This window comes from Eubalaena glacialis, chromosome 15 (assembly GCF_028564815.1).
Source record: "Eubalaena glacialis isolate mEubGla1 chromosome 15, mEubGla1.1.hap2.+ XY, whole genome shotgun sequence".
NCBI lineage: Eukaryota > Metazoa > Chordata > Mammalia > Artiodactyla > Balaenidae > Eubalaena > Eubalaena glacialis.
The window spans coordinates 93,184,353-93,206,787 of record NC_083730.1 but is presented as its reverse complement, the minus strand read 5'-3'; the positions used below and the strand labels follow the sequence as shown (position 1 = coordinate 93,206,787).

General features: G+C 51.0%; 1 protein-coding gene across 11 annotated transcripts in view; it reads right to left on the bottom strand.

Annotated features, from left to right (window-relative positions):
* Positions 1-13,255: 13,255 nt before the first annotated feature.
* EP400 (E1A binding protein p400) overlaps positions 13,256-22,435 on the bottom strand; it is a 111,525-nt gene continuing 102,345 nt past the window's right edge. For all 11 annotated transcript variants that reach the window (XM_061170183.1, XM_061170187.1, XM_061170188.1 and 8 more), the window contains 5 exons: positions 22,226-22,421; positions 21,741-21,865; positions 20,051-20,197; positions 14,660-14,737; positions 13,256-13,877 (listed from right to left, as the gene is read on the bottom strand). In XM_061170183.1, coding sequence (XP_061026166.1) covers positions 13,605-13,877; positions 14,660-14,737; positions 20,051-20,197; positions 21,741-21,865; positions 22,226-22,421 — 819 coding nt within the window. In that variant the 3' untranslated portion in view covers positions 13,256-13,604. The remainder of the gene's footprint in view (positions 13,878-14,659; positions 14,738-20,050; positions 20,198-21,740; positions 21,866-22,225; positions 22,422-22,435) is intronic.

Genomic DNA, 22,435 nt, shown 5'->3' with positions numbered 1-22,435 from the left:
AAAGACAACAGCTGAGCCTTTTGAAGTTTTGTAATATTGATAAATGCCAACAGAACAAAGAATTCCGATGTCACCTTTACTGAGTATTGCGGAGTGGCCAGGCGCGTGGGGACAGGAGAGAACCTGCAGCGCGTGCGGTGGCCCCGAGCCTGCCCACAAGTTCTGGGAAGAGGTTCAAGTGGAGGCTGGGGGCCGGGAGCATGCAGGCACTCACGCGGGGGCCCACAGGCGCTGTCTGCTGCCGAGGGAGACCGAGCCGAAGCACCTCGGCTGTGGCCTGTCCCGAGCCTTCCTGTCCCGACCCTTCCTGCGCCCTCACTTCTAAGAGAGGGGGGGGCCTCGGGAGTAGCAAAGTGACCACCAGGCGGAAACGACGTTGCCTGCTTTAGCCCTTCACTTTGAACTTGGAGATACAGGGCCTACCCTGCACCTGCTGGGTCTCTGGGGCCTTGGGCATGTGGGAGACGGGCGGTAGTGGTGTCTTCAAGGCAGGCTGCGGTGTGCAGGTCACTTTGCTGTTGGGTTTCAACAGCGACTTGCTGGGCATTTATCTGGAAAAGAAGACTTCAGAGAAGAGTGAAGTAGCAGGAATTAACAGCGTGTAAGCCAATCAATCAATCATACTGCAAAACAAACTCAGAGAAAAAGAGATCAGGTTTGTCATTACCAGAAGCAGGGGGATTGGATGAGACGGTCAAAAGGTACAAACTTCCCTTTATTAGATAAATAAGTACTAGGAATGTAATGTACAACATGACAAATATAATTAACACTGCTCTAGGTTATAGATGACGTGTATGAGAGCTGTTAAGAGTAAATCCTGAGTTCTCACCACAAGGAAAACATTTTTTTTCTATTATTTAATGTTCTGTCTGTGTGAGATGATGGACGTTCACTAAACTCACGGTGATAATCACTCCATGATGTGCAAGTCAGATCGTGATGCTGCACACCTTAAACGTACGCAGTGCTGTATGTCAATTACATCTCAATAAAACTGGGAGGAAAAAGAAGGAAAGAGTGAAGGGGGGGCGAACGTGGCAGACCAGCCTCGCAGGCATTCCTGCTGCCGCCGCACAGCAGGGTGGGCACAGCTGCTCTGTGCTGGCAGGAACTGAGCTCACAAAGGCTCCAGGGGGACCTCAGGCCCCGGAACTGCACCCCCCCCGAGGGTTAGAACTGAGCAGGGCCGGGCAGGGACCCACCGGTCCAGCAGCTGTGCTGGTCGTCTGACGGCCCTGGGCTGGTTGTTCGGCCCTCCTGCGGGGACCCCTCGGCCAGGCCGGCCCACGAGCACCGAGGCACGCAGATGACAACGTGGCCTTGGTGTAACCATTCTGCCGCCCTCGCCCCCCTGGGCACGCGGGGCAAGGATGGGGAGCGAGGCACCTGCAGGTCTCGTCACCCAGGAAAGCCCCAGGTGCTGCCTCTCCGAAGGCTGGAGGGGAGGTGCCATTCTCTGGTGCAGCGAAGGCTCCCTCCTGCTGAAGAGCAGTCTAGAATGTGCCCACCGGTGCTCCTGGGAGCGTTCCCTGTCAAGTGTGCGAAGGGGGTGCTGTGGCCTGCCAGCTTCTCCTCCCCCGGGCACATCGACGCCTTCTGGTACAAGAGACAGAGGAGAAGGATGGCGAGGCCACGGCCGCAGCTCTGGACACATGTGCCGTGTCTGCGAACCCGCACCCCCAGAGCATCACGACAGAGCCAGGCATGAAAAGGCAAATAAGGGGACTGTCAGGTACCATCCAATACTCCATCTACGACTGGACGCTGGCCATCACCCCACACTCCTCTCTGTGAATCCCTATTCCCGCTCCATCCCCCCCACAGACCTAATGTATTTTATGCTTGGAATTATTTTATAGATCCCCGATCATGCGTCTCTGCAATAGAAATGTGCTCCAGAATTGACCACAAGGCTCTAAGTGTTCAAAAATAATAATCTTCTGGATTGAGAAGTCAGTACAATTATTATTGGTATGCAAGTAATCAAAATGACACAAGTGTATTACAGTTATGGTAAATAAGTACTAAATATAAAAAGTAAAATTTAATAGATGGAGAGGGCTAATCTGTTTTCTTCAGTTAGTTCCTATGTCCACAAGGCTCAGCGTCAACTCTATTCTTATTTTTCCAATTTATAAATCAAAACACTGAAAAAATCCCATTCCCATAAATGAACTGATGGCACCAGAAAGAGCTTTGTTGTCGAAACGTCACTCGATCCTTTGGTCCCTTTCTGAGCTCTGTGAGGTCTGTTGCCAAAATCTACGTCCAGCGCTCTCTCAGCTGGAAGGATGGGTCCTCCAGGTCGTGCTGAGACACAAAGCAGAAGCTGCCACCTGGAAGCCGCTGCATCCCTGCCCCCAGCCTGCCTGAGAGCGTCCTGTCCTCAGACTTGTGCCCACGGCGGGCGGGCACAGTGGGTGGAGGGACACCCTAAAGAGGCGGCTCCCCTGAAGCCATCCGCACGGCACCCCACGGAGCCTCTGTCTATCCCAACCCTCGGAAGAACTCTCCGTTTTCCGTAGTTACCACTGAGAGGTTAGCCATTGGTCTGACTGTCCTTCTGCAGGTGATCTGTGTGTTCCCTCCACTCCTGTGACCTCTCCTTGCCTCCCGAGTTTACCGTTGGCCTAAATGTGTCTGCGGGGAATCTTTTCTTTATCCTGTTTGAGACCTTCTGGCTTTCCTGAATCTCTGGATTGGTACCGTAAGCTGGTTCTCGAAAGTCCTCAGATATTACCTGTCTCGCATTCTCTTCTGGAACTCAACTCCGACGTTAGACCTCTCACCCCTCTGCCATCTGTCTCTCCACGCATCTTTCTTTCTTCCTGTTCTTCGTGTTGCAGTTAGGTTGATTTTCTCCAGACCTCTCTGTCACTAATTCTCAAATGTACTGTTTACTCTTCCATGAAGTTTTTAAAAACTGCAGTAGAATTTGCATACAGGGGACCTCCCTGGCAGTCCAGTGGTTAGGACTCCACACTTCCACTGCAGGGGACACGGGTTCGATCCATGGTTGGAGAACTAAGATTCCACGTGCCACACAGCTCGGCCAAAAAATAAAATTCAAAATGTTTTAAATAAAAAAAATTTTTAAATAATTTGCATTCAGTAAAAATCACGCCCCCCCCCCCTTTTTTTTTCTGGATGCACTGGGTCTTTGTTGCTGCACGCAGGCTTCTCATTGTGGTGGCTTCTCGTTGCGGAGCACGGGCTCTAGGCGCGCAGGCTTCAGTAGTTGCAGCACGCAGGCTCGGTAGTTGTGGCTCACGGGCTCTAGAGCGCAGGCTCAGTATTTGTGGTGCATGGGCTTAGTTGCTCTGTGGCATGTGGGATCTTCCCGGACCAGGGTTCGAACCCGTGTCCCCTGCATGGGCAGGCGGATTCTTAACCACCGCGACACCAGGGAAGTCCCCCAAATCACCCTTTTTGATGTATGGTTTTATGAGTGTTGACAAAGGCCTGTGGTCATGTAACCACCAACGCAATCGACAACAGGACATTTCCATCACCCCCCAAATCCCCAATGGCTCTTTTGAGGTCAGTCCTTCCCCCCCCCCCGCCCCCATCCCACCCCTGAGACCCCTGAGCTATAGTCTGACCCTATAGTTTTGCCGTCTCCAGGACGTCATATAAGTGAAATCATAGAGTATGCAGCCGTTTGTGTCTGGCCTCTTTTGCACAATACATTTGAGATTCCCCCTGCCGTCTGAGCACCAGCAGCCTGGTCCTGCTACCTGAGTGCCATGTCATCGTCCGGAGGGGCCATGGTTTTCTTCTCCATTTGCCAGTTGAATGACTGGGTTGCTTCCAGTTTGGGGAGATTATGAATAAAGCTGCTATAAACATTTGCATACAGGTTATTATGTGGATGTGTGTTTTCACTTCTGTGTAAACTGTGAGAAGTGAGATTGCTGGGTCAGAGAGTAAATGATTGTTTAAGTAAAATATATAAGAAACTGCCAAGCTGTTTCCAAAGGGGCTTTACTCTTTGGCATGCCTACCAACAGAGCGTGGGAACAGGCTGCTCCACACCCTCACTAGCCAAGGTCTTCATTTTTTAGCCATCCTAATAGGTGTGTCCTTGTATCTCCTTGTGGTTTTAATTTGCATTTCCCTAATGAAAGGATACTGACACCTTTTCATGTGCTTATTTGCCATTCTTAGAGCTTATTTGGTGAAGTGTCTGTTCAAATCTTTTGTTCACTTTTAAAAATGAGTCTTCTGTTGTAAAAAAAAATATTTGTTTGGTTGCACCACGCTTTACTTGCAGCAGGTGGGTTCCTTAGTTGCAGCTCATGGGCTCCTTAGTCGCAGTTCGCCGGCTCCTTAGTTGTGGCATGCAAACTGGGCTCCTTAGTCGCAGTTCGCCGGCTCCTTAGTTGTGGCATGCAAACTCTAAGTTGAGGCACGCATGTGGGATCTAGTTCCCTGACCAGGGATTGAACCCAGGCCGCCTGCATTGGGAGTGCAGAGTCTTAACCACTTTGCCACCAGGGAAGTTCCAAAAATGAGTTATTTTCTTGTTATGGAGTTCTGACAATTTTTTTAAAAAAATAAATTTATTTTATTTATTTTCATTTTTGGCTGCGTTGGGGCTCCGTTGCTGCGCGTGGGCTTTCTCCAGTTGCGTTGAGTGGGGATTACTCTTTGTTGCAGTGCGCGGGCTTCTCATTGTGGTGGCTTCTCTTGTTTAGGAGCACGGGCTCTAGGCGCGCAGGCTCAGTAGTTGTGGTGCATGGGCTTAGTTGCTCCGCGGCATGTGGGATCTTCTCGGACCAGGGATCGAACCCGTGTCCCCTGCATTGGCAGGCGGATTTTTAACCACTGTGCCACCAGGGAAGCCCTCTGACAATTCTTTACTGTGAAATGATAAGAAATATATATTGTATATTGGTCTCTGCCCCCTGCTCCTGACACAGAGCTCCTAGAACCTTTGGAATCCCCTAAGTGGCAGGGGTGCCAGGAGGGTCTTTTGTTCCAATGAGGTGACTCTTGGTGGGCTCCTGGCTGGCGGTTGGTCACCAGAAAGACCAAACTATGATCAGAAGCTTGGAACCTTCAGCCTCACCCCACCACCCCCCCATCCTCTGGGGAGCAGAGAAGGGGTAGGCACTGAGGTAATAATCAATCCGGCCCATGCAATGGAGCCTCCACAAAACCCCAGAAGGACAGGTTTGGGGGGAGCTTCCCGGTTGGTGAACACATGAAGATTCTGGGAGAGTGGTGCCCAGAGAGGGCAAGGAAGCTCCACTTCCATTCCCCACACTTTGCCCTATGAATCTCTTCCATCTGACTGTTCCTGAGTTATATCCTTTTATCATAAACCACTAACCTAGTAAGTAAACTTTTCCTGAGTTCTGTGAGCCGTCCTAGCGAATGATCCAACCCAAGGAGGGGTTGTGGAATCCTCCAATTTATAGCCGGTTGGTCAAAAGGACAGGTGACAACCTGGCACTTGTAACTGGCATCTGAAGGGGGTCGTCTGTGGGGCTGGGTCCTTAGCCTGCAGGCTCTGTGCTAGCCTCGGGCAGTCAGCGTCAGAACTGGGCTCTTGTAGGACAGCCGGTCCATGTCACGGAGACCTGGAGAACTGCTTGGTGTGGGAGACCCCCATGCAGCTGGTGTCAGAAGTGTCGTGAGTAAAGGAGATGCGTTTTTTCTTTTATTTATATATCCTGATTACATGTGCTTCATTGGCTGCGTCTTTTGCAAATGTTTTCTCCCAGTGGCTCTTCATTCTCTCAATAATGTTTTTCACATAGCAAAAATGTTTTTAATTTTAATAAAGTTCCACTTTTCATTTTTATTGTTTTATAGATTGTGCTTTGGGTGTTGTAGCTAAGAAATCTTAATTTAACCCAAGTTTACAAAGATTTTTTCCTGTGTTTCAGAACTGTGAGTTTCACATTTAGGTCTCTGATCCATTTTGCATTAATTTTTGCATATGGTGTGAGGTAGGGATTGAGATTACTTCCACTAAGTTTTAAATTTCAATTGTTTTATGTTTAATTTCTAGAAGAACTATTTGGTTCATTTTTTTTTTTTTTTAATCTGCTTGGTCTCTGGTGACCCCTTGTTTCTCCTCCATGCTTGTTATTTCCTCCTTTGTTTCTTTAACCATATGAAATACATTTTGCATTTCTTATTCTAGATCCAGCAATTCTGGCATCTTAACGTCTCTACAGGTGTGAGTCTGACCCTCACTCCTGAGGCCTCTTCGCTGTGTGTGCTGTGATTTTCTGTCATGAGCATACATTCTGGGGGCCGCTGGCTGGAGTTCCTTGAGGCCTGGAGTTGAGGGTTCCTCCAGCCAGGCTAACATTTTCCAAGGCCAGTCCTCTGGGCTCAGACATGTGCTAATGGCTTCCCATCCCTCACTCAGTGATTATTCATGAGAACACCACCAGACCAATTCCACCATCTTCCTATTTGACACCAAGGGAACTGAGGATGAGAGGGGAACACCCTGCCCGAGCCAAGAGGCAGTTGGTGTCTTCAGCCCCTCCACTCCATCACAACTTAGGACTAAAGCCCAGAATACAGGTGATTCCCTATTTCCAAATATGTTTGTATAAAGTACGTGTATTTTATAGACAAATGTATTTTATAAGAGGCTCAGATCTCATTTTTTTCCATCATAATACATCATATAAATTCAGGGGAAACAGTTAAAAGTTTTTCAAATCACATGATCCTATATAGAATTTCTATCCAGAAGAATTGTCAAACTCAGTTTGAAGAAAAAAAAAATTTTTAAAGCATTTTAAAAATATTTATTTATTTATTTACTTTTGGCTGCGTTGGGTCTTCGTTGCTGCGTGTGGGCTTTCTCTAGTTGCGGAGAGCGGGAGCCACTCTTCACTGTGGTGCGTGGGCTTCTCACTGTGTTGGCTTCTTTTGTTGTGGAGCACAGGCTCTAGGTGCACGGGCTTCAGTAGCTGCGGCACGCGGGCTCAGCAGTTGTGGCTCGCGGGCTCTAGAGCGCAGGCTCAGTAGTTGTGGCGCACGGGCTTAGTTGCTCCGCGGCACGTGGGATCTTCCCGGACCAGGGCTCGAACCCGTGTCCCCTGCATTGGCAGGTGGATTCTTAACCACTGCGCCAGCAGGGCAGTCCCTGCACACAATTCTTAACATACGTACCAAAATCGAAAAAATCATGTAGTTGTGATTCTTTTCTGAACAGTTATTCCAGTGACATTCCAGCTTAAAATTTGGAGGCAAATTTTCCTTAACAGGATAGCAAGTACCAATATCTTCAAATATTGATATGCTGTTCCATCATAAGTCCCACTAATTCACAAGTTAATATCATATACTGTACGTACTCAAATTGTCAATCGTTCACAGCATATTAACAAAGTTACTAAAACTGTACTACCACGACCAAAGATGTTACAGAGCACACAGAATTCTGACCAGGAGAGCCAAGATCAAGGAGTGAGCGGTTTGCTTCAGGAAAAATTCTACCAAAAACAACATGGGACGAGAAGTACTTTAAAGTGTTGGGGGTCAGGGGGTGGGATGAATTGTGAGATTGGGGTTGATGCACATACACTATTGATACTATGTATAAAATAGATAACTAATGAGCACCTACTGTAGAGCACAGGGAACTCTACGCCGTGCTCTGTGGTGACCTAACTTCGAAGGAAATCCAAAAAAGAGGGGATGTATGAATATGTATAGCTGATTCACCTTGCTGTGCAGTATAGACTAACACAATGTTGTAAAGCAACTGTACTCTAATAAAAATTACAAAAAAAAAGTGTTCAAGACATTAAATGCACAACTGACTCCAAACTGCCATTTAGTAATGCTTTGTATTATAGGATATAAAAGCTACCCCCATCTATGGAATGTTCAGCTGACACCGAAGACAGTCAAAGCCTATCCCACTATTTTCTGGTTGTACCAAAAAATAAATAACCAGCCAATGATTTCACCTCTTAAAAAAAAAATTTTTTTTTTACACTTAAGAAATGGGATGAGGGGGGATTCCCTCCTTTTTAAAAATGTTTCTAGGGCTTCCCTGGTGGCGCAGTGGTTGAGAGTCTGCCTGCCAATGCAGGGGACACGGGCTCGAGCCCTGGTCTGGGAGGATCCCGCATGCTGCGGAGCAACTGGGCCCATGAGCCACAACTACCGAGCCCGCGCGTCTGGAGCTTGTGCTCCGCAACAAGAGAGGCCGCCACAGTGAGAGGCCCGCGCACCGCGATGAAGAGTGGCCCCCGCTCGCCGCAACAAGAGAAAGCCCTCGCACAGAAACGAAGACCCAACATTGCCATAAATAAACAAATAAATTAAAAATGTTTCTAGAGCTACTAAAAAACTGTCATTTACGAAATAGTTGATAAAAATATTCCTCTGGATTGTGCAGGAAGAGAGACAGGGACCACTGATAGGACCAGGTGTGTGACACTAACCAGACTTGGCTTCTCTCTCTCCTGCGTCAACAGAGGCTGGGCTGTCCGCGTTTTTAGTTTCTCCATTTTCTGCAGGTACACCTTCTTTAGTCTCTTGGTTAGCCGCTTCAGCCTGTTTTCCCTTTGCTCCCCTTTTCCCTTTTGTTTGCACCTTTTTTTGTCTGAAGATTTCTTCTTTCTTGCCGCCTTTTTGGGCTTCGTTTCCACTTTTGCAGCCGGTTTAGCTGACAACCTTTAAAGGAGAAAGTCGTATTTCTCTAGCTACCTTGATGGGAACATTAAGTAGACACTTTTATAAATAAACGAACATCCTGTCTATCTGCTTGGCAAAAGGTTACAGAAACGCGTGCGCAATACCTCTGTGCCACTGTGCAGGCGTTGGGCATCCCCACTCAACGCACGAAGCACCCAGTAATCGTCAAGACCCAACACCACAACTGGAAGCCAGTCACGTGGGCTGAGAGGTGCTCCACCTTCTCACGTGTCATTGGCGGACGCCAGCCCCGTGAAGCCCGGGGAACAGACCGGGGAGCTGGGGCTTCGCGCGCGAGCTGCGAGCTGCGCGTAGCCAAAGCCGTTTTCGGCGAGGAAGGGATCCTCACTCAGCTCTGGGGCCGGGTTGTGAAGTGTCTGCTAGGCCGCGCGGTCTTCGGGCTTGAGGGCAAAGCTGAGCGCCGTTCTCGCTCTCCGTCCTGGGAAAGGCCTCCGGGGGCAGGGGTGGGGAGGCGCCCCTCCCGACAGACGCCCCGGCGGGGCCGGCCGAGGAGACGCCGCAGCCCGGACTCCACTCCGCCTCCCGGGTGTGGGGCGGGGACACCCCGACCAGCGGCCCCTCCAGACACGCGGCGCCGGCGGCGTCAGCACCGCGGACAGCGGCCTCCCGGGGCCGGCGGGGCGGGGGTCAGCGGCGAGGGTCACAGGGGCGCGGGGGCGTCGAGGGGGAGGTGGACCGGGAGAACGCGGGGGCAGCGGGCGGGAAGGCCGAAGGAGAGCCGCGCGGCCCTGAGCGCCCGCGCCCGCCCCCGCCCCCGCGCGGACAGGCTGCGGGCCCTCACCGCGGCGGCCGGGCGACGCGGCGGAGAGTGCCGGAGGGGGACGAGAGCGGCGGCGGCCGAGAGCTGGCCCGACCCACCCGACCGGACCCGACCTAAGCCGGCTGCCAGCCTGGCCCCAGTGCGCAGGCGCGGCGCCGGCCGATCGGCGCGGGCAGGCGGAGCGAGGGCGGGAGGACCGGAAGCAGCGGCGGCTGAGGCGGGACCTGCGCGCGAGGCCCCCGGCCCGCGCCTGCGCACTTCCCCGGCTTCCTTCGCCGGCGGTCAGCTGCGCGCCCGCCTCCGCTCGTTCCTCCCGTTCGCCTGCAACCTTCCGTCCACCCGTCCGTCCGCTCCTCCCCTGCCCACCCACCCCCTCATCGCACACTTAACTGCCTGTTGCGTTGACCAAGCACGTCCTGTCCTTGCCCTGGCAGGACCTGCGGTCTAGGGAGAAGGGGGCACACGTCGGCAAATGGATGCCCGCTTAGAGGAAGTAGGGCCGAGCGGCTGAGAAAAGGAGGTGGAGGTTGAGTGCCCATTTTAGGCTGGGGGGCGGCAGTCAGAAAAATGCCTCCTAGGCTGTCGAGCTGGGATCTGAAGACCCACAAGGATGGCTTTTTCCCTTGCTTGTGACCAGGGAGATGGTCCAGCGGGTCTGTCCCTGGTTTCACTCTGGCTACCTTCAACCACCACCTCCCCTGCAGACACGGTGAGTTTTCAAACTTGTAAGTCAAGCTGTCTTCCAGGCTTCTGCTTAGCATGAAGTCCAGATCGCCGGCCGTGACCTTGTCCCTGTTCCTTCATGGTGCTGACACCGTTCTGAATCATTTTATCGTCTGTCTGGACTACTAGAATGTAACCTCCTTTTCTACTTTGCTCGTAGCTGTAGCTCCAGGGCCTAGACACACAGTATGCACTCAGTAAGCATCAGCTGAATAAACCAATAATTTGCCCATCTATCTCTCATTAGTTTTGATTTTCTGGAAGAGCCAAGTGTTGCTTTTTCTAAAAAACTTCCACCGTTCGTGATAAAGTTGGCATGTAATATGCTTCAATAAATACTCACTGCATAGGGACAGAACCACAGTGCAGCTGAGGAAGTGCTGCTGTCTTGTACAAGGTAGTACTGGAGAACAAGAACATTACGAAGAAAAATAAAACGCACCGGGTCCTTCCTCCTCGTGTGGCTTTGGAACACAGCGGCCAGGTGGACACGGTCTCTGCGGAGAGAAACGGTGACTTCACTGAAAAACTCCATCCCTTCTAGTTCTGCCTACCGTCTGGGGGAGGAGCGAGAAGAAAACCTCCGTTCGCAACACTACTTGGTTTCCCTGTGTCTTGTTTTCTCTTCACACAAATGAAATGAATACGACTGGTATCTTATTTTAACTTGAACAGTAGCTTTCTATGAAAGACAAAAAAGCATATAAAAAGGTCAATTTATTATACCTTTTGTTTGGTGGGATATCAGTGCCCTTTAAAACCCTACTATTCAAGTACAAATGATTGTTTACAAAGTATTTACAATTTCGGTCTTCTTCCTTTATATTTTAAAACACAACAGCTATCTGGTTACAACAGTTAACAAAAAGTCCTGAAGGTGGCAAAAGGGAAATCCTCGGCCTCAGGAGGCTCACTCCAGCCTCCTGCTTCCCCTGCCCCCGGATCCTCCAAACACCACCCAGCCTCCCTGGAACAAATGTCTCTGAATTAAAGAAAAACTGGCTGACGGCTTTCCATGGTGGCCAATTCCAGTTTGACGGTGTTTTTGCCTGCTGTCTTTATATTTTGTTCTGAAGATTTCTCTCCATCCTTACCATGCACTGGGTGCGAACCCTGTTCTACAAGGCAATGCAGGATTCTGACAACAGCAACAATCTGAGGAAGCCTGGAAAACATCGTCCTAAACTCACACTTATTCTTAAATATGGAAAGTTTAACCGTTAAAACAGAAGGCGAAGAAAACAATACACTGGACCCTTTATCTAAATGACACTGTAGAAGACTATGAGGTCAGTGCTGACATCTAGATGTTACTAAATCGACTGATACCAGTAACACTATTTTCTGTCCCATATTCAGGGAATCGCTGAAGAAAACACACTTCTTTCACTCACATAGTAAGACAGGGCAGGAGTCCCACACTGCAAATATTCAGACCCTAGTTCTGTTCTCTTAGAAAGCTTTTGAGAGATTTTTCTAAATTCTCTTCTAGTGTTCTAGATTAATAGAGGACTTCTACTCAGGCAGCTATGTCTAGGATATTCTAAACACTCAACACTTCACCATCATCTACAAAGAGGCCGTCAACACCCCATGAAGGGTAAGAACAAAACCAACAGGCTGCACAAGTTAAAATAAGCTGAAAAGGGGAATTCCTTTTTAGTTCTGCACATTTGAGGATTTAAAAAAAAAAAAGTAGCAACTCTCCTCAGTACCCAGATATGAAGCACAGAAAGCCTCCTGCGTGCCGTACTCCCTCATTACAGCACGCGCTGAACCCGCAATGAACAAGTTAGAAGGCAAATTATAGTGTTCTGTTTTGATATGTTCAATTAACTAGAACGTTAAATCCCGTCCACTTTGAACAACTGGTCTTTACTTTTTTCCAAATTTCTCACCAAGAACTCAAAAATGAGCTGCCCGGTTGGCTTCACTAAGGTATCAATCGCCATATTAATTGTCCACATATATTGATGGGAAACAAAAAAATTCGGGACAGGACACTTTCCTTTGTGTCACATAAAGTGATATAAAGCGGGAGGAAACAGATTGATTAAAATTTAAAATCTCTCAGTATGCCGGAACTGTTCCTAAGTACACACAGACCTAACACAACCTGATTTCCTGGACCAAAGCTGTAAAAGAGGCATAGAGACAGAGCAGAGAGGGTGTCATCAGACACGCGACTTTTGCTTGGGTGGACACTTCCAGGTAAGCAGACATCGTCAGCCCATCAAGCCCTTTGCAGTTGCCACAGTAAAAAAATAAAAACAGCAAATACAGGGCCTCGTCTTTGCCCCTCAACCACGGGCCCCCCACCCCAAGTTGCCTGGACGGCTCTCTGCTTTACGCAGAACCCCAAGTGGGCGATCTACTCACATACGAGACGTGACAGTCTAGTATGAAGAGTTTACCACACCCATTTCTGTGGGTAATACTTGTAGGTGCATACACACACCACCTGTACAAGGAGGCTTCTCACCTCTGCACGTCACGCCTGGGCTGGGCACGAAAGCAAAGGGGTGATGGCAGGCCGCCCCCTGAGCAAGAGTCTCACCTCACCGAGCACTCAGCAGTGCCAGCTGCAACGTGACAACACTTGCACAGCACTCTGGGCCCCGAACCATTCCCAGACAGGAGCCTCACAAAGTTTGCTGGCGCTGCTTCAGTAGTCTAAGTCCAATTACAAGTTTATCCGAAACCTGGGGAAATACCGTGGATGTGCTGGGATGGGGAGCAGTCCCAAAGGTTCTGTTTACATGGAAACCGGTCACTCTGAGGGAAGCCGCACGGGATGCCCTTTGGAATGAAAATTCAGTCACAGATCATTCCCCTTCAACAAGCTGGGAACACGTCATGAATGTGCTTCAATGCATGTCAGTACTAAATCTCTCCTTTAAGAGTCCAAACGAGTCACATTTTAGGAGGGAAGGAAGAAAGCACCTTGGTTTTCCCTGATCTGAGATGACCTACCTTTGATATTAGACAGTCTTTCTCCTCTTGAGGGACCATACTGTGTTTTCAGTTAGGAATAAAGAACCAGGCAGAGACAGATGCTGTCAGACCACATTTTAGCCTCATAAGGTCTATTTTATGACTCACTGCACCTTCCAAATGGCTACTTGTGATGTGCAAAAAACACTGTACACTCACAGAGAAATTCTAAATGGCTTTCAAGACCCAGCACTACTGCTCTGGAGGAGAAACTAAAAGGTAAAACATCTAGGAGAAATTGCCACTGTCACTTTTTCAATCAGTCACATAACACATGAAAGGGGGTGTTCGCTGAGGATCGCTGCTCCAGGTGCTCAACACCCTGCACGACACTGTCCTGGGCTTCAGTAGATAAAGTCCACCCCATCTTGGCGGGACGGTGGAAGGCACGGGTGGCCCGCCTGGGGCCGCCCCGCTCTCCCGACTAGGGGCACGGAGGCTTGGTGGGTGTCTTTAGCCTGACGGCAGGGACTCTCATCTGGAGCTTGGGCTGCTGGTTCGGGCTGTCGGAGCTGGCCGGCACCTGGGCTGGGCTGGGAACCCCGGGGGTCTGCAGCTGGGCCGCCGCCGTGGTCACGACTTGCTGCTGCATGAGCTTCTGCTGGACCACCTGTGCTGTCGCTGTCACTGCGGGGATCATCTGGACCTGCTGCCCGGCTGCTGTGGCCTGGGTGAGGGTCACGGTCTGCGGGGAAGCCTGAACCAAAACAGAAACACACCCCTAGAAAACGCAGATCAGGCGACACGAAAAATTAGACATCCTTGGGGGTGGGGGTGAGAAACTTAACTGGCGCGAATGCTTCCGTGAAATGTAAAAACTACCCGACCTATCAAAATAGGACCTCTGGTTTCTAACCAAACAAAAATAGAAAACAAAATTATTGCTGCTTTTAGGCTACAAGTGGATGCCTCTGGGGAAATGATGACCGGGGACTGGTGCTGCCGGTGTTCGGCTTCTAATACTATCTGGTTTCTTGAAATCTACATGCCAGTGTGATTCTGAACAAACTAAAATTATTTTAAAGCACTGCTTTTATACAGCCACATTTTTAGCAGTAAAAAAACCGGTAAGAACCGAAAGCTAGGCTTTGTTGGGAAGGTAAGTCCTGGCTGTCCCCAGTAGTATTTCTACTCTAAGACCCAAGGTCGATATGAATGGATTCTGTTTTCTTTCTTCGTTTCCCTAAAACGAAGGTGTGGTGGCTTCAGCAGGCAGGAGGCACCTAAGGTTTACTGGCTGAAGGAAGGAGCCCAGAAATGAGCCCCCTCAGCACATGTGACACTGAGTCCAAACACATTTGTTCAGGTTTTTTTCCTGCTAGTCTCAAGATATCAAGTGTTTTCCCCAAAGTTAATTTTCTTTTCTGTATCATGAAAATCACAAGCAGTTCTCTAGGAATTAAAATTCTATTTCCTCGGATGAAAAGCAAGAACTCTCTTCGTGGGAACCCCCGACAGCTGCGGGTCTCCAGGTCCTACCTGTTGGGAAGCAGAGGCAACCTGCTGGATGCTGGCCACGGGTGTCTGCTGCTGGACGACTTGAGGGAGTTTCGCAACCTTGGACAAAACAAAAAAGCCAAATGGAGACGCCAAATGAACGTGTGCGCAAAAGAGACTTCTCGCCCCCTCTCCTTCTCAGTTCTTAACGCAAAAAAAAAAAAAAAAAAGACGGTGGTCAGACGACACAAAATAGCAGTTCTCAAAAGTGTGCTCGCCTGGAACCCCGAGAGAACCAGTTATTTCACCTTTGCACTGAGTAACGACTGCCTTCCTAATCTGTAACCACGTGTAATTTGAAGCTTATTATCGGTCTCGTATTTCAGACGGTCACATTTTTCTTTTATAAAAATCGCTACAAGTCATATGAGAGAGTGACATGGAAGATGGAGTGCCTGGGCGCCACCCCACGTGTGCCCCCACTGTCAGGGGACCTGGACCAACACCAAGGTTCAGCCCTAGTCCAGAGACATCTACGCCCAAACTCTAAAGTGGTTATTTCATCATTTTTCTACATTCTTCTTCATCATGATTGAGATCTTCCTCTTGATAAAACAAAGCCTTCCACCCAATGGTCGCTTTTTGTAAACCTGCCTATCTTGCTGTCCTGCTGTAATAAGACGATTCAGGCCACTTGTGTCTACTCAGGGCTTCGGGGACACCGGCTCACAGAAGCAGAAGGGGCTCCCGAGTGGGTAGCTGCTGGGGGCCATGGAAAGCCCCCTCAGGTCTCTAACTGGCGAAACAGGGATGAAAATAAGTCTTGCCCAAGATAATCCTGGAGGAAATGTGAAATTATATGATGTACTTGCAAATGACAAGCTCCCAAGTAAATAGGAGTTCTCATGGAAATTAAAATGAATCAGAAGGCATTTACTAGTTTACTGTAACTTGAATCAAAAACTGTGAACCACATTCACTGACATCAAAGGAACCCGAGTGAGCCTGTGCGAAATTTCCTCTGACGGGAGAGACGTTCGGTCAGCTACCGCAGCGCACGGGCCACAGCTCAGATCGGCAGCCAGGAAAATGCTGAGACGCCACGCATAACACCAAGGTGACGTCTTAAAATGCATCGATAAACTTGCAGAAAGTCCAGAGCTCCCAGTGCCAAAACTTAAGCAAATGGGGGACCCCGAGCCGTGAGAAGGCGCTATGGCAGCTCGTGCCCGAGACCACGTGCTGCAGGGGAAGCCTTGCACTGGGTTTTCATGGCCTCCCAGGTGCAGCAAAGAGACCAAGTCCAAACCCACTCAAAGGAGGAGCTAACAAGAGGGCTGCCCGATGCCCCCTGCAGCTGCGATCCTGGCACTCAAAGGGTCTGTGAGGAAGCCGCCTGCCTTAGGCCTCGGTGCTAGGCAGGGGAGGGGGAGACACAGGCTGGCAGACCAAACCCTCAAGCCACAGCTGATGTAGTCCTGATGGCAGCCATGGGAGCCCAGTACAAGGAAGAACCCACCTTCAACCCAGACCTCAAAGCCTTCCCACAAACAGAGCTTCAAGGGAAACTGGCTCACAAGAAGACAACTCCTATAATGATAAAAACCCCATAGTTCCTGAAGCAAGAACAGCAGAAACAAGTAAAATCAGATGCACACGGACTTCAAATAGAGGAATTATCAGGCACGCACAAAACAGTGTGCTGTCCTGTGCAGCCTGAAAACACGTATGGGAACAAGAGACTACAAAGACCAAGCAGATTTGAGACAAAAACAAACAGAACTTCGAAGAATAAAATACTTATAATCACCAAAATTAAAATTCAATGGACAAGCTTAACAGCAGATTAGACCTAATGAAAGGAAAACTCAGTGAAATGGGAGACAGGTTAGAGGACATTACTCAGAATGCAGCAGAGAGAGACAATGAAAGGAAAGCACAGAGACTGAAGAGACACGGAGGGCAGGAAATGGGGCAGAGGCGGCATCTAAAGAAACAGCGGCTGGTCATTTCCTAAACTGACAAGAGAGATCAATGCCCAGATTCCAGACGATCAACAAATTCCAAAGCTAGAGCGTCACAGCATTTATAAAACGCCAAAGACAAAGAAAAGATCTCAAAAGGAAACAGAGGGAAAAAAGACAGGTTACCATCGAAGCAGCGACCCGTTGGACAGACATCTGACTTCTCATCAACAACAAAAGACCAGGAGCCAGGGAGTACTGTTAATGTGCTGAGAAAATACATGTCCATCTAGAATTCCATACCAAGCAGAAGCATCCTTCAGGAACAAGAGTGAAATACAGGCATTTTCAAACACTATGGGAAACTCCAAAGGGTGTAGTTCAAGCAGAAGAAAAGTAATTTTACATGAAGAGTGAAAATGAAACAGGATAGAAGGAAACTGCGTGATTGCAGCGGCATGTGAGTTGGGAGGGCCAGGGAGCAACGGTGTTGACAGACCAGTGCTCGAGAGCAGAGCAGAGACGGTGGTTTGTGCTATACTTTTTTTTTTAATTTATTTATTTTTTGGCTGTGTTGGGTCTTCGTTTCTGTGCGAGGGCTTTCTCTACTTGTGGCGAGCGGGGGCCACTCTTCATCGCGGTGCGCGGGCCTCTCACTATCGCGGCCTCTCTTGTTGCGGAGCACAGGCTCCAGACGCGCAGGCTCAGTAGTTGTGGCTCACGGGCCCAGTTGCTCCGCGGCATGTGGGATCTTCCCAGACCAAGGCTCGAACCCGTGTCCCCTGCATTGGCAGGCAGATTCTCAACCTCTGCGCCACCAGGGAAGCCCTGTGCTATACTTTGAAAAGGTAAGTCTGCACATGGAGATTTTAGGATGACCACTTAGGGAACAGAAAGAAAACATGTAATTTTCAAACGAGTCAGAGGAGGAATAAAACCCAGAATGACAAAAAATACATACATAAATGGAATAAGAGAAGGCAGGTAAGGCTGGAAAGAGAAAACAGAACAAGTTGAAAACCCAAACAAAATGGAAGCGGAAGGCCGCCCCTCTCAGGCCTCACCATAGAGGGAGTGGATGCGTCACAGGTAAAGGACCAGAGCTGAGGCGCGGCACGGTGAGAGAGAGGCGGCGTGCAGCCGACTGTTCCCGTGACACACAACAGGCTGCCAGACCAAAACAGTACTTCAAAATAATAAAATTTAAAATTTCGATTTATGTGCAGCTAATAATAAAGCACCTAATATAAAAAGCAAAAATAGAAAGGAATATAAGGAAAAACGGATAAACCCATAACCAGAATGGGAGGGTTTTTTTTTTCCCTCCATTTTTTGGCTGTGCCAGGCGGCATGTGGGATCCTCAGTTCCCCGACCAGGGATGGAAGCCGCGCCCCTGCAGTGGAAGCGCGGAGTCCCAACCACTGGAGCGCCAGGGGAGTCCCAGAATGGGAGATTTTAACTCACCCCTCTCATAACTGACAGAAGAAGCCAACTAGTAGGCACAACACCCCAGATAAACCTGACCTGGAGGTGACAAAGGGACCCCACGCTGCCACAAAGCACGTCTCAGCGCACTTCACCGCGGATTCCGTGCTGGGCCGGGTCTGGAGCGTGAAGAACAGCGGAGGGTTTGGCCCAGGAAAGGCTGAAGGTCAGGGAAGACAGAACTGCTGTCCCAGAGCTGGAGGAGGAAGGGCTCAGGTACCAGAGGCACACACCTCCAGGGGGCCGTCCAAAGGCAGCCAGGATTAAAACCCTGGGCGGGATGAGAGCTGGCTGCAGATGTGAATCTGGACTCATGGGCACAGAGATGGGCTCAAAGCCTCGAGACTGGAGGGACCACGAGGGGAGGGGTGCAGACAGAGGGTTTTTAAAAAGACAAAACACCACAACCAAAGGAACAAAAAGTTGTAGCAATCTAGATAAAGAAGAGAATTTTCTTACTGTGCTGAAGGGTGATTTTAAAAACCCAACCCCGCAGAACGACCATCAGGAGAGCGATGTGGCCGAGCTTCCTGTCTGCACCTGTCACACTGCCTTGCGGGCGTCCCCAGCATGATGAGGCGGGAATAAGAGAGAGAAGGACGAAGGGGAAGATGCCGGCCGCCAGGACTCACAGGTGATGTGATCGACACAAAGGAAATGCAAACCAACTAGAACAGATTGAGGCTGCGGGATTCAAAAGTCAACATACAGTGTTCTAGAGACACAGACAAAAAGAGGGAACTTAGAGCAGAGTATCAGAAAATGCCCATTACTTAGGAATAAATCTAATACACGCAATAAGATCTTTATGGAAAAAAAAATCAGAAAACTTACTTAAAGGGCATTAAAGAAGATTTAAACAGCAAATGATGTATCATGTTGGTGAACCTGAAGTCAAAGCTATAGAGATGTCCACTCTCCCCCAAACTGATCTACAGAGTCAACGCAGTTCTAACAAAAACCCCATCAGTTTTGACCACGGTGTGTATACTAAATAAGCTGACTCAAAATCGATACGGAAGTGCAAAGAACCGGGAAAGCAGGACGTTCCCGACAGCAGGAGGTGGATGCCGGGAATCATCATGCAGCAGAGTGACGAAGAGAGGGCAGTGTGGGCTCACAAGGACCGAGCCACGGTGCTGAAGAGAAGCCCCCGAGGAACCGCACGCCACGTGTGCCTGGTCACACGGTGGGTCGGGGGAGAGAAGGGACTCCTGAATGAGTAGTGTGAAAGTAACAGGGCATTGCGTTCACGTGGAAAAATTAAACTGAACCCCTATTTTTGGATCATCTCCAAAAACCAATTCCAGGAAGGTTAAAGACATAAATGTGAACAAAAAAATTATCAAGTTTTTAGAAGATGATCTAGGAAACAGCACCATGACCTCTGGGAAGGATTTCTTAAGCAAAGCACAAAAGGCACTATTCAGACACGAAAAGATTGATAAATTCCAATACACTCAAATTCAGAAGCTCTGTTCGTAAAGTGAGTGAGCAGATAAGGCACAAGCTGGGAGAAGTGTGACACATAGACCCAAAGGCAGACGCCCGGGACGTACAGCCCCACCGGGAAGCCCCCCAACAGGCTCGTCCCAAGGGAGGGGCCCCGACGGTCAGCAGATTCGCACCGCTGCCAGAGGAGGGCAGACGGCAGGCCGGCACGGGCCGTGGCTGAGGGACCACAGGAGCTCGGCGGGTGGGCGTGCCCACAGCCCCGCACCCCGTCCCGGGCGTCACGCAGGTGGCGGGACCCAGGAGACGGGCGATGCCGGGCAGCCGGCGGCAGCAGGGGGACGACCACGAGCCCTGGAGGAGCCTCACAGCACAGAGGCTGCCACCGCAGCAGGACCTGAGCGCGGTCCCCCGGCCACGCTGCAGGGCCCCACGACGCTCTCCATGGGGCGCTGGTTGGCGGAGTCCCCCTGCTCTACCTCCGAGCGCCCGCCGCGTCTGCTCCCAGCCCTCGGGCTCCCCGCTGCTCACCTGGATCTGGGTCTGCACTTGCTGGGTCCCAGCCAGTTTCTGGGCCTGGGAGATGGGCGTGGTGAGAAACTGGGTTTTAAGGGCTGGCTGGGTGGCATAGGTGACCTTCTGTGGTTGGCCCTGAGCAGCAATCTGCTGTGCCGTGATCTGAGGAAAGAGAGGCCGCCCAGGGTTAGAGCAGGCAAGGCTCTGTGTCCCCTTCTCAGAGCCACCGGGCCTCCTCCGTGGGCCCCGACTGCCCCCAGACGCCCGCAGCGTGACCACCCCGGCTCCTGGCCCTGCCTGCCCGCTGCCCTGTTCTTGCTGCTGCGCCCCCGGGGTGCCTGGTCCTGGGTCATCTCCTCCCCTGCTGGGAGGTCCCCTCACAGCCCAGGCTGGGCTTCATCTCCCATTTTCTGAGGCACCTGGTGCCACGTCTGCTCATCATGTAAGTTAAGCGAGTGAACTTGACGATACAGAAAACACACACAGTTTCCCAAATCTAACTTTAAGAATTTGGCATATACTCAAAACTATTTAGCACAAACAAACAAACCTGTATGCACAATCTTTACACATTTAGTCTGATTTTCAGTTTTCCCTGCCAGGAGCATTTACATACTATTCAGAAAGCCATGCGTGTATGTGGCCATATATTCGGTTTACAAAGCCACAGCTCTGGACAGTGTTAACGTCTCAGAAGTCTTCTTTCAAGTCACGTGAACACGCCGACCGGCACTTTGGCTACAGCCCTGCTCCTTCTCTCTTTCAGACGCTGGCTAAGCCTCCGTGATGACCCAGCCCGGTCTCCGTCCTGCCACACTGCCTCCCAGCCCGGCACGGCCCACCCCAGAAGTCACTTCACGTCCCTGCGCGTCGGTCAGTCTCTGAGAATGGGCACCAGCCGCCTGCGGAGCCCTCAGCACACGGGGACGGCGCGCCGGGCCGTTTCGGAAGGCAGCACACATACAACACGGAGCTCAAGAGCCAAGACGTCACCACCTGTACGCCAGGCTTTGGGCCACCAGGGGGCAGACAAGGCAGAAGCCCTGGGAAACAGCGCGTGCCTCTGCTCCTGCTGGTCAACGCGGCCCCGAACCCCCGCCTCCGAGGAGGACTTGCCTCTGGGGCCTGAATCAGCTCAGAGCTGCCCCCCCCCCCCCACGCCTTCTGAGTCAGAGGGTCGCTGACAGCACTCCTCTCACAGTACCCCGTCCCCTCTCTCCCCTCCCTCCGTCCATCCTCTGATGGCGAGTGCATGTGTACACACGTACACACACGCGCGCACACACGTACACACACACGCGCACACACGTACACACACGCGCGCACACGTACACACACACACACGGAGATGGTCCTCAGCTGGCTCCTGTGCACCCAGACGGGTCGCACACCAGGAGCTACACCTGCTTCCCCGAGTCCTTCTGGCCCCTCCCAGTCATGAAGTTCCACAGCCTGCGTCCTTCACAGTTGCCCCCACGAGCCCGCAGTGCATGGGGGCTCCCCCTCTCATGAACCGTGCCCTCCCTCCAGGGCCAGCCCCAAGGCCGTCCTCTGTGCAGCCCAAGGCCACAACCACGGGGTCTCTGGTGCGTGGAGGCCAGGCAGCCAAGCAGGGCCGGTTCAGGACCCTCTCCACCTCCGTGCGTCCCACGCTTGGCAGCGGGGCCCGACTCACGTGAAGAGGGGACAACCGGGAACCCAGTACCTTCTGCTGGACGGCGGCCGGGCCCGGGGCGGCTTGCGGCTGGATGGCCTTCTGCTGCTGGACGGCTTGCTGCTTGAGCTTCAGCAGCTGCTGGACGTGCACAGGCTGGGCCACGACAGTCTGCCCTGAGAACACCGATCAGGTCATTTAATCACAAGCGCCAAGGAGGGACAAGGTCTCAGGGCTCACGGTGAGTTCAGCTTCGGTGATTTCTGTGCAGAAAACTACACGCTGAAATGACGCTGAGCTAAATAAAGCCTCCCTTACGTCTACTTAAAATGTTTCTAGGTTCACAACGACATTTGGACAAAGGTTGGGGAAGTTAAGAAAGTGCACGGTTAAATCGAGGGACACTTCTGCTAAAATACACCGTGACACACCCGAGATGGCTGCGGGCCACAGCTACTAACTAGAAAAGGCTCGTCAGCCCCACTCAAGGCTGTATGCAGAGCGGCGGGGGGCGAGGGGTGGCATGAGACAGGCACCTGCGGCTTTCTGTGGCTGCCCGATGGCCACACTGATCCCAGCAACGTTCATGGGCAGCGTCGTGACGCCCGGCGAGGAGACCACGGCTGCGGGCACCGACACCACCGGGGGCTTCGCCAGTGCCACCTGGGCTGGCTGGGGCGCCGGGGCCTGCATCTGCCCTTGAGCCTGCAGCTGTGAAGTGGGGACCCGGGTCTAGACAGTGAAAA